This window comes from Scylla paramamosain, chromosome 10 (assembly GCF_035594125.1).
Source record: "Scylla paramamosain isolate STU-SP2022 chromosome 10, ASM3559412v1, whole genome shotgun sequence".
NCBI lineage: Eukaryota > Metazoa > Arthropoda > Malacostraca > Decapoda > Portunidae > Scylla > Scylla paramamosain.
The window spans coordinates 23,812,299-23,824,997 of NC_087160.1; the positions used below are offsets into that span (position 1 = coordinate 23,812,299).

Consider the following 12,699-nt stretch of genomic DNA (forward strand, 5'->3'; position numbering starts at 1 on the left):
AATTCTTTTCCATAGATTCTTAAGTCGCCATAATGCACACTTACTGTAATGAATGCTTCATTGTAATGAATCATGTTTGTTGTCATGTATCTTACTATATATATATATATATATATATATATATATATATATATATATATATATATATATATATATATATATATATATATATATATATATATTCTGTGATGGAGGGACAGGATGTAAGAGGTATAAGGCTTGAGGAAAACCTAGGTTGAATGGATGAACAGTGTGAAGAGTGTTAAATGCAATAGGAGTGTTTGTGAAACAAGGAAGATTTGTTAGGTATGATAAGGATTAATGGAAAGTGGTTGTAAAAATATGAATAGAATATTCTAATATCCTAATAGAATAAGGATATCACAGAAGGCCAGTTGGTCTACACAAGGTAGCTTCTGAAAATTTAAAACTTATTATCCACCATCATCATCCATTAGTTTATCCAACCTCCTCTTGAAACTATTTACATATCTGCACTTAATAGATTTTTTAAAGTTTCCTCCACTCACCTGTAACCTTATTTGTTTTTGCCTATCTCCTTTCAAATCTGATTTTCTTCACTTTATAACCATTCACAGAAGTTCCAACTGTTGCCTGGCTAAAAGAACCTGATTTATAACAAGGTTATAAATAGGAATTTCTGCATTTGGTCTAATCAATGGATTGGCTCAAATGTAGGGAAGTCATGGGTTTATGATGGTGCAACAGTTATCCTGATATTGTGGTATGAACACATGAACATATCATCACTAGAAAAAGAGATCTGTGAGGTTTCCAGCTTTTAGATTCTAGGATAAATAGTTCTCAAACTGTATAATCAATCAATACCCAGACACCATACTTCCCTAACAGAAAAGCAATACAAAGATTCTACAGAACAGCAGTTAGTGGCCTCATAAGGGAACAGTTGGAAAACTTATTGTGATAATTGTGAACACAGCAAGAGTAGGTAATGGTTATGCCACACATTTTTTACCAACAACTTATGTTTAATGAATTATTGAATTTAGATATTTCAGTGTTCTAGAGCTAAACCAAACAACTCTCACATCAGCTGTAACATCATGATTACCCACATCCCAGCCTACAATCAGTATGGTGCCAAAAATTTCTTCATCACCCACAATAGGCCCACACATGCATGTGTGGTTCATTTGTACAGCAAAGGTAAGGATAATAAAAGTGAATGTGCTGTTGTTAGGGTAGGTAGCAAGTTTTTCTAGTTTTTCAGTTAAGATGTATGATAGTCTTGATAAAGAGGATTAGAATATAGAAGGGGTGATTTGTAATTAGAAATGTGAATTTAGATGGGGAGGGGATGCATGGCTCAGGCATATGGAAAGTATTTAGCAGAAATTAGGGGTGTGATTCAAATATTCATTGATTCTGAGACATGTATATATATATATATATATATATATATATATATATATATATATATATATATATATATATATATATATATATATATATATATATATATATATATATATATATATATATATATATATATAAATAGATAGAGAGAGAGAGAGAGAGAGAGAGAGAGAAGGGTTGGGTACTGAATTTAAGTTTTGTAGACCAGATGGGAGATTGTCTAAGAGTGAAAACATTTTTTTCATGCAAACAGTAGTGCACATGATCAAGTGAAAAGTAATGCAAGTGAGTGGTTTCCTGTTTGAGTAATGCTACAGCAAGGATGTACTATGCTCTCTTAGTTGTTTGTTTATAGTGATGGTATTATAAAGGAAGCAAATGTGTAAATGATAGAAATTTGAGGCTAGAGAGTGGAATTTGGATCAACAATAGTGGCTGCTTCTAAGGTGTAGGACATTTGGTAGAGGAGTTTGAAAGGATACATTAAAGGAGAAAATGAGATTGAATGAAGGCATAATAAATTATAAAGTTTACAAGGATAACATTAAGGGAGGATGAGTTAATTTTGAAAGGTGGTAATTATTAGCTTCAAGAGATGTTTCTGTGGATAGATTAAGATTTGGAGAAAAGTTTACAATGAAACATGAAATGTGTGGAAAAGAACAAATATTGTTCGGTTGTAGACTGCATGAAAGTACAAGGAAAGAGGCTATAAGAGGTTCTAGTGGTATTGATAGCACTGGATAGAACTGAAACATGGAAGCAAGAGAGAAAAGAATTACATATGATGAAGTGTCTGGGGAATATATGTGAAGTAAAAACATATAGAGTGATAAATCAGGAACTGCAGAGGAAAACTGGGGTAGTAAGAGTTGGCTTAGTGAATAGAATAGGAAGTGTAATGATGGTCTGGGTATGCAGAGGGGATGAATGAAGAGTACTTGGTGATAAATATAACTGGATTTGATGCTATGGAAACCTTAAACAGAATAGATTGGCAATAGAATTGTTAGATGCCAAACTTTGGAGAAAAAGAATGGATGTTTATAATAGGCCTGAATGAAAAGCAGTTGTGGATATATATATATATATATATATATATATATATATATATATATATATATATATATATATATATATATATATATATATATATATATATATATATATATATATATATATATATATATATATATATATATATATATATATATATGATTCATCCTATAGTATAGAGCCTCAGTGAGAAGTTCACCTAGATACAGATTACTAGATACAGGAAAGGTAATGAGATTATTGTTGTGTGACAAGGACAAATCAGTTCTGCTATCAGGCCATAATGTGGAAGGACTTGAGTGTGCTTGCACACACCTGATCTGCTCTCTCTGTCTGTAAGGATGCAAGAACAAAGATAGTTTTTTATTTTCTCCCAGGGAATGTGTAAGGGTGTATGCATCGGGAGTATGTTGAGTGTGTGGTTGTAATTCATAAGTATTGAGGACCCCATGCTGCATTCATGTCTGCCCAGTTATATCATTGTGGAGAAAAGACTCATGATAGTCTGATCTATGAGTAAGGATGAGATATTTCACACCACACAACTCATCCTCTTGCCTAAGCAGGACAGTAACAGTTTGTTCATCAGTAAAAAGTTATTAGTGCTGTAACTGTTGCTGAAACCTGAACCAGCCACAGATGATACCACTGAACTAGTGAGCAGTGTGTCTGTGCATTAGGATGTGTGTGTAGTAAGCATGATAACCATCTCAAGACACAATGGATTTATTTATTTATATTTATTTGATTACTTGCTATCAAGTCTTATAAAATGCATGATATGCCTGTAGTCATACTTTAAGAAATAAGTAAATTTTATAGAAATTATTCCATTTTTATCCCATCACAAACTTAACTTGATTTCTGCTATGTTTTGGGTAGTTTTGTTCATAAAATTTGTAACAGTTAAATTCTTGGTAAAATATTAAATCACGTTTTTGGGACAATAACTAAAATATACCATTTTTGGTATTAATGGGATATATTTTGATTAATCACCCTGTCATTCAAGGCCAAAATCTTCATTTACTAAATCAGAGCCATTCCATACATCATGTAGCCCAACAAGGAATACTATATCAAGAAATGTAATTGAAAAAGTGGCATTAGTAATAAACAATACTGAATCTTACCATTTGCATGGTGCAAGGAGGAATTGAAGGTTAAGGTAAGGAATCATTTGCTTTTCAGACCAGGGGAATCCAAGCCTGACGAGCCTTTAGTAAAAGTATAAATGCACACGTACATCTATAGTTACGTTCTTAATATTTTCTAACATATACTGTTTCACTTGGAACACCTGACTTGCCAAGAATTGAAAAAGGGAAAAACTGAGTGTTACAATAACTACCAATATACCGCAGCCAGAATACCAGTTTCATGTAAACCAAAGACCCAATTTGAACTAAGGTAAATCTCTAATGAGACAGATGACAAGACACAGTACAAACGTCTGTAATCAAAATTTTATTTACAAGTGTAGAAAGTATTACAGAACAGTCAGTATTTACCTGATAAGGCTCAAAGAGAACTGTTAATGTGCCAAGGGATCAAAATTTGGAGAAAAGTAATAGCTAGTTATAAAAGTATTGTTCAGCCAAACTAAATATTTCAACACAGACCTTTCTTACCTAAATGAAATGGAGACATTCTGACAACAAATTCTAAACACCAAACTATGAAAGTAATGCAAGAATATAATATCCCAATTCAATATGAAGTGGGTGAACAATTAGCTATTTCACTTCCTGCATTATTTCTATCAATGTTGGAGGTTCATCACCTGCTTTCAGCAGTTAAGTTTTAAAAATGCAGTTACTTCACCTTACTGCCACACATCAAAATGTCACTGTTCATTGAATCATTTATCCATTTACAGGAAAGAAATTTTTGCATACTTTTGCCAAGTACAATTATAAATATACAGGACCTGCAATAATTACAAAACTAAGGTTCAAGCCAAATTGATGACATCATATACTCCACGAGATATTCCAGAAACAGGCAAACCAGATTGCTGTACCTTAAGAAACCTTCAATTAACTTTATTCCTGCACATCAGAATTATTTATTTTCTTTTTAAGGTTTATGAAAAATTACAAAAATATTGTCATCCCAACACAAGCTGCTCCACAAAGTCAGTGCACAAACCAAGGACATTCCTGAAAATCAATTTAGTCAGAGACAAGACTATCTATGTAGGTGGGTGCCTACAAAAACACTGACACAAAATTACCATGCTGAGTTTATAAACATAAACAGACCATCATCAACAAGGAGACCCTGCACTCTGGCATTAATTTTCTTGCCACTTGTACTCAACTGGTTGTGTCTTGAGGATGTATCTTGGAAGCTTTTTTTGTATGTGAAGTTTTGATACCATAAACTTGATTAATCTTGAACAGGACAGACTTAAAAGTGTATTTAAGATAATAATAATAATAATAATAATAATAATAATAATAATAATAATAATAAAATAATAATGATTATAATAATAATAATAATAATAATAATAATAATAATAATAATAATAATAATAATAATAACAATAATAATAAAATAACCAGGCTGAGCATTCTCAAAAAATTCATGGGCTCAAAATTTAATCTGAAGCAATTTTTTTTTTTCCTTTGGTTACTTGAATGTGAGTGTACTTGTTTACTACCTTAACTGTGCTGTATCCCAAAACTGCACAATATTATTCAAGCATATGGCTCAAAAATATAATGATACTGTTATGTAAAGGACACAAGGAGAGCATAGTTGGCCTAATGCTTTTTGTCTTACTTAATTAAGCAAGGAAGTTATAGAATTTTAATACTACAATTTGATCTAATACTGTACACTAAATTAGTGCTTCTGTATAAAATATAAATTATCATGGCAGACCATCTCTATATAATGATAATTAACCTGCATGTATTGGTATGTGTAACCTAAGAAATTCATAACAAAACCAATGTTTGTGTAATTCATAAACTACAGTGAAACTCAGTTTTCCACTTATTCAGTACCATAAAAGTTATTTATACTAATGTGTACCAAAAATTTATTTTACTTATGTGAATATGCATTATATCAACTTAGTGTTGTCATAACCTCTGATTTTCCACAGTCCTTTGTAAGAGTAACAAAGCATGACTTAGCAGGCTCCGCAGGAGGGTAGCAATGGCATCTTGGACAGGATTCAATACTTTTACCTACCTTCCCTAGACCATAAGGGAAAGTGAAAATCAAACTGCATAAAATCTGACTGAAAATGCCAGCATTTAATGTTAACTGACTGATTTAAACATCCTAAATTATATGCAGATGCTAGGTTGAGGTAAAAAATGCCCCTTCTCAATGTATATTGAAGGAAAAAAAACTTAAAAGCTAAGTTGGAACCTTAAAATTTTATATTAATTATTAAAGTTACCAAAGAGGAGGTTGCACACAAGTGGAAAGAAAACAAGAATGTGGTACTTTTGAAAGTGCCCATGCTAAAAATTATTAAAAATAAACATCTTTCCAGCAAGATAGTGATGCCTTCTGTCTTGCCTCAAGATTACAATTCATGTCTTCTAGCACAGATCAAAATGTCACAGCTTACCAATATCCATAAGGACAAGCAAACTCACTGAGCCCTATTTCACTTTCTATTTTAATCAAATAAGTCTTCAAAAGATTACCTTGAAATGTCTTGATAGTATATGTAATGAGTGTTTTTCCTCCTTAAGCATTAAAGCATCACTCATCCTTTACATTCTGAGTCTTCATGTGGAAAGCGAGCTTATGTGGCCAAAACTTAACTAATTGCATATTATTTTCTTGTGGTTAGTATGTCTGTCTTGCATAAAACAACACTTCCTTGATACCAGTGGATTTCTTTAAAAATTCCTCTTTCTTGATAGGCTTCTTGATAACAGTAACGGTTTAAACACCACATTTCTAGAACACAAAATCCAATCTATCGTCACAGGACTAGGATCATCCCATCCTCAAGTATGTACTCACATTTTTAGAGCTTAGAAAAGCAACATAGTTCTTGAGCTGTAATAAGTCCTAGCTTCACTAATACCCAGACCCTAAACTTGAGTAGGCTGGCCTCGGATGATCGGCCGGGCATACTCAACAAAATCATCAATCAACACTGGCCACGCGCCCTCTTCATCATAGTTGGACATGTCATCATTGATCATCAAGGCAAAGTCCAAGAGAAGGTTCCAAGTATCCTTAGGTATGGAGCGTTTATGGTGTTCCTGTGGAAAAAAAAAAGACTCGTTGAAATCTTCTCTTCACTGTGGCTCCATCATAATAATTCTTGATATGTTGCCTGAGAATACAACTAAAATTAAAAGTATGTACTTTCCAATCACAGCATTCTGAATGAACAACTAGTGCACATACAATTACAATACAAGGATACTAGGTTAGAGAAAACCCATAATTAGCAGTAAGGGAATGCTGGCTATGCAGTACTGCTACATCTCAACTTTGATTATATTCATGTAACCTAATCCATGAATATATCCAAGTCACAGCACTGTGGTGGAGCAAAACTTATTAGAATAGCACAAATAACATAAAAGGAAAGTGTGATGAGAACATTACATGGGAAAGGGGTATGTGTAGAGCCACGAAGAGTGGTTGAATGACACACAAATGGAGAACAGTGGTGAATCCATAGATGGAATTATGTTTCAAGGGCTCCAACAGATATGCCTGCATCTGACAACTGTCAGATCCTAATAAAGTGAAAAAACTAAACCTCACCAGTAAGAGCTACAATGTTGCTTTAACTTATTCTTAGGATGTGCTTGTGTTACTGTGAAAGAATATGAAAGTGGACACCTCATCTCCACTACCACTTTGTGTGGGATATCAACCTGTTATATAGATATGGATACTTCTTTTCTTCACCGACTGAAGCCAGTATTTCCTAAACTACAGTCATAATAATGGGCTCTACATTCAAGTTTGTTCAGGAGGGAACAAGAATAAGAAATTCCTTTGAAACAAACCCTGCTGACTCTATGGATCTACACTTTTTGACTTATCACAGGAAGTAGTTAGCATTATGCCATATTGCCAAATGTATATGCTCTTAAAAAGGTACACATCATGTCACAATAAGCCCTATATACCTGGTCTGACCTTTAACAAAACACTTGTTAATCTCTTCTAAAACAGCAAATTAAGCAGTATAAATGACAATTTAGGCTTACAAGAACTCACCTGTAAAAATTGACACCATAAATTAAGTAAACGGAATCTTCCTTGGAGGACAATGTTCCAATAAGCTAGAGCCATGTCGAGATCCAGTCCCTTCTGCCCAGGATTCCGTGCATAATTAAAAGTAAACTGATAGAAATCTTTAAACTTGGCTGTATCTCTTAGTTCATGTTCCAGGGTTGGAAGTTTGGCTTTCAGTTTGTCAATGCTGTCACATCTGTAAGAAATAATCATCTATGAGTACTGACGTCAGATTCTTTCGCTATACCATTACCTCTCACATGCAAACAAGAATAACATATTACTGTAATATGTAGTTTACCACCAAGTGATACAAAAGGCTGGTGAGCCACCCTGTGGAACCTAGCAAGCCACAATTTGGTGAACAAGGCCAACACATGCATTTATGGAGCCTTTTAGAAATTTATGATGAGTACCTAACAATATGGGCAATTATGTATTCCACATTTTTTTTCTGTATAAGTCATTAAAAATAGATCTTCCCTATATTGAGCAATTAAATTTCTCTGGTTTTAGCAAATTACACTTAGTGCATCCTTTGAATGTACTCTAATTCAAAATTTCATGCCTAATTAGTAGATAAGCAAGATTGTACTTTGCACAACAATCATGCAATATTTACCATGATTCTAATTTGAATTACAGAACATTCTCATGCACAAGGTTGCAATTCCAGACACCAGAGTCTATACTTAGTGATCAATATATTACATTGTGACCATAGTGATGACACTGGGATAAATCCACACCAGCACACAAGTTATGGTATAAACATTTAAAAGTTTGTTGACATTTTAGTCCTGCCATACAAACAATGAATTATAATTACACTCACATGACTTGTCAAACTGAAAACTAAAACAATTTACAACATAATTTGTCCATGAAGAGACTCACTCATGGAAGGAAAAATAATTTTGAATATCTCTTGTTATTACCATGTCAAATAAAAAGTACAATACTAACAATATAGTGGTTTGCTAACCTATGAAGATACCTAAGAGTAACAATTCAAAAAATAAATAAATAAATTTCATGTAGAATGGAATACAAAAATACAATACAGCATCTTGAAAATATACAGGTTAAACAGCCACAGCAATGGTCAAATGCACACAATCTACCAAGCTATACATACCCTAGCTCTGTAAATCCATTCATAAATTCATCTCGCGTAAACTCGCACTGTGTGGCTGCCCGCAATTTCCAGGCTAAGATAAGAACGAGACGGGAGTCTGGTGGTAAGTCAAGGTCATCCAGTAGCCGCATCACCCCATCCACCAGGATTTTATTTGGTTCACTACCATCTGGAAAAAAACAGAGAAAAAGAAAAGTGAGTTTCATGAGAGCATCTATGGGGGCTTCTGGACTACTGATGGTGTTGTCTGCATTTTTGTTACTGAACACTGCATTTACAAGCAAAGAGAAGAGCAGGTGTAACTGCTTGATGAGTGTCTATGTCAATTCTTACTTTTTCTGTTCCTTTTCCTGATGTGTGCATGCATGTGTGTGTGTATTTACATTATTATAGTTAAAAGATTTAAACCAAATTCAAACTGCCTTGTCTTCACATAACTGTTATCCAGTTTATGATTAAAATTATGGAAACACTTTGTTTACATAATTCCATTTGCATTCCTACAACCAATGTTCTTTCCTTTTCTTTTTTAATGGAGGTACAAAAAAAAGTATTCTGTCATATAATGTCTCTTAATACATGAATGCCAAGAACATTCTTACTTTTTGCCAACTGCTATACCAAACTTATGGTGCTGCAGATTCCTCTAGATCATTATTGGTTTCTGTAGTCTCTCACAAGCTGATTCCTTGATACTGACCAACAAATTGTCACTTGGTTCTTCTCATCACCAATTAATTATTACTTAATTCATGTTATCAAGTCTAAACACCCAACCACTACAGCAAAAGTAATTCACAATGACAAAGATGATAGAAACAAAAACTCTTCATAATAGCAATAATAGTGGTGCAGTTACCATCAACATTATCACTTAAAAGTAAGGATTTTCACAAAACACTAAATAAAAAAAAATATTCAGTGTCAGCTACATACCTTTATATCTGTTATATAGATGTTCTAGCTTCTTCTTATCGACTGATGGCCGCTGTTCTCTGTAATATAGATCAGGGTTCTGGAAGAAGTTGTCTGAGGCCAATTCGAGTTTCCAGTCATTCTGAGCGAGGCAGTAAATAGCTGTCTTCTCACCCGCTTGAGTGAAGGATATAAACTGCTTGACTTTTTCTTTCTGGGCTGATTTTAGCTTGTGCTGTAAAAGTGAGAGCCAATTGTAAAACCTAGATTAATCTGTGTTTAAGAAGTAGTAGTAGTAGTAGTAGCACATGTCTTCCCAGAATTTCATGGGTTATAGTCTTGAAGTTTCACAAACATGTGAATTTACAAGCAGACTACAATGTTGTGAAAAGATAAACTCAACATGACAAGATTTCAGACTCTCATAAATATTTCACTGCAGCCAATCAGAGTCCATAAAAGCCTATATACAAACAGATGTGTCATGCCATGCAGTTACCACATACACCTCAACATCTCCAGCCATGCATCAGTCACTGTATTCATCACATCCACATCATCAGCCACCAGAGCACCACTTCTGCATCAAAGAGTTTAACAAGTATTACACCTTTTTTTTTTTTTTTTTTTTTGGTGTATAACACTCTGGAGCTTCACTTGCAAGAGCATGCTTGCACAGCATGAGAAACATTGCATTGAGTTAAAAATAAATAAATAAATAAACAAAAAAACAGGCACACATCATTCAAGCATGTTTATACTGTTAAAATAATTTTCTAGAAAGGGGATTCAAAACTCATGACCTTTTTAAAACTTTCATGGTGCTCTTTATTCCCTATCCCTCATGAAACTCAGGAGACATGTAGTAGTAGTAGTAGTAGTAGTAGTAGTAGTAGTGGTGGTGGTGGTGGTGGTGGTAGAGGTGGTGGTAGTAGTAGTACAGGTGGTGGTAGTAATAGAGGTGGTGGTTGTAGTAGTAGTAGTAGTAATAGTAGGTGGTGGTGGTGGTGGTGGTGGTGGTGGTGGTGATGGTGGTGGTGGTAGTAGTAGTAGTAGTAGTAGTAGTAGTAGTAGTAGTAGTAGTAGTAGTAGTAGTAGTAGTAGTAATAATGTAATAGTAGTAGTAGTAATAGTAGTAGTAGTAGTAGTAGTAGTAGTAGTAGTAGTAGTAGTAGTAGTAGTAGTAGTAGTAGTAGTAGTAGTAGCAGCAGCAGCAGCAGTAACAGTAGTAGTAGTAGTAGTAGTAATAGTAGTAGTAGTAGTAGTAGTAGTAGTAGTAGTAGTAGTAGTAGTAGTAGTAGTAGCAGCAGCAACTGTAGTAGTAGTAGTAGTAGTAGTAGTAGTAGTAGTAGTAGTAGTAGTAGTCATAGTAGTAAAAGTAATGTTGTTGTTGTAGCACTAGTAGTAGTAGTAGTGTTAATAGTTGCAACAGTAGTAATACTACTAGAAGTAATAGTAATACTAGTAGTAGTAGTAGTAGTTACAATAGCAGTAACTAGTAATAACTAGAAGTAGTAGTAGTAGTAGTAGTAGTAGTAGTAGTAGTAGTAGTGATCATGAAAATGATGATTTAGTCAATGATTGTAAGTATGAACATGGTGTTCCCATAGTTCAGCATCTAAGATTATTTTTATTTTGCATCACTTAGTTACATTCACAATAAATAATCTTGTAAAGTACTTGCTAATGTAAAAAAAAAAAAAAAAGTAAATAAATAAATAATAATAATAAATTTTAAAAAGTACTAACATGAAAACCAGCCTTCTTTATAATTCTTGAAGGCCTTATTTAGTTTGTCAAAGATATAATGATCAGGTGGATTTTCCCACCAGAACTACACATGTCCATTTCTAATTTTAACACACAAACTTTCAAGATATTGGATTTGTTTCAGAAAATAATTCTTAATGAATCTCCTACCCTGCCCAGCCTAAAGGAAACAGCAATTTCTTCAAACCTTGAATAAATTAGAGAGAAACACAATGCCAGGATGATGGATCAGGCCACTTCAAAGTGGAACAAGTACGACAGTGTACTGAGGCAAGATACACTTGCCCTATGTATTCAATAGGCATTCTTGCACAGCAGCAAAGGTTACACCCACTAGTGTGGGTCCCTAAACTTCACCTCAATGTACTATAGGGAGCAGGCAATCCCAACAGGTACAAGAACCAGGTGAGTGATGAGAAGTAATACTTTACAAATGTCAATTTAATACAAACAATGCATTTGTTTATCACAAGCCATCTATATTCCTGCCTTGCCCTGCTGGTAAGAATAGTACGTTGGTACCCCCTGTTACTCGCCTTCCTTCCCCTAGCTAATTACTGACTCACGGCTCCCAAGAAGAACGTCATCCTTGCAAGAAGATAGTGTCACCATACTAAACACTTGGTTACATCACCAGCTTTCACTGTCTCCCTGGCCTCGCAAAGCAACTCAGAGCCTTCCCCCTTGAGTTAATGAGTCCGACTACAGCAGATAATCAGGTGCGCCATGTACATGACTTATCCTTAGGCCATGTCTTAAAATTCCTAGTGTAGTGAAGGGTGTCCATGGCCAGTGTCTTACCATTATAGCAGGCTGAGCCTTGTGTCCTTATGTGTCCAGGGCAACACGGACACTCCCCAGCTCCCTTCAAGCCATCACCCATTCTGACTCACCATTGCTTCTTCAATGAAATGCTTCACTACCTGCGGGATTAGGCGCGGATCCCTAATTATTGCCTCACACTCAGCTAAATCCCTCACTCACCATCGCTCCAGCTGATCAGGTCGGAAACTAAACAAAGGCAATGCGCATGCGCCTGAAAAAAAAAAGTAATATGTATAAAATAATGCCCTTTGTTTATTAACATTCATATCGATTTTATCTTATTGCAATCAAGATATGTGTAACTCAATTTGTTTACATTATTGCATTTAATTATGCAGTGTGAGACAATCCATTGCATA

General features: G+C 34.3%; 1 protein-coding gene across 3 annotated transcripts; it reads right to left on the reverse strand.

The window, feature by feature from the left end:
- Window positions 1-3,906: 3,906 nt before the first annotated feature.
- Window positions 3,907-12,552, reverse strand: LOC135104393 (DCN1-like protein 1). 3 transcript variants are annotated; one of them, XM_064011784.1, is made up of 5 exons: window positions 12,500-12,552; window positions 9,767-9,980; window positions 8,831-8,999; window positions 7,675-7,888; window positions 3,907-6,698 (listed from the first exon to the last, which is right to left on the reverse strand). In XM_064011784.1, the coding sequence occupies exons 1-5, from the start codon at window positions 12,500-12,502 to the stop codon at window positions 6,525-6,527; spliced, it is 774 nt and encodes a 257-aa protein (XP_063867854.1). In that variant the 5' UTR covers window positions 12,503-12,552; the 3' UTR covers window positions 3,907-6,524. The 3 variants fall into 3 exon arrangements, with proteins under 3 accessions (XP_063867854.1, XP_063867855.1, XP_063867856.1); XM_064011785.1 differs by having other exon boundaries at window positions 12,409-12,516; XM_064011786.1 differs by lacking the exon at window positions 12,500-12,552 and adding an exon at window positions 12,317-12,441.
- Window positions 12,553-12,699: the final 147 nt, after the last annotated feature.

Bases quoted from the DNA above. Each gene is read 5' to 3' on its own strand.
- LOC135104393 (XM_064011784.1), bottom strand. The intron at 7,889-8,830 runs GTATGTATAGCT...TATTTCTTACAG, and splicing joins AATGGATTTACAGAGCTAGG to ATGTGACAGCATTGACAAAC. The intron at 6,699-7,674 runs GTGAGTTCTTGT...TTTTTTCCACAG, and splicing joins TATGGTGTCAATTTTTACAG to GAACACCATAAACGCTCCAT.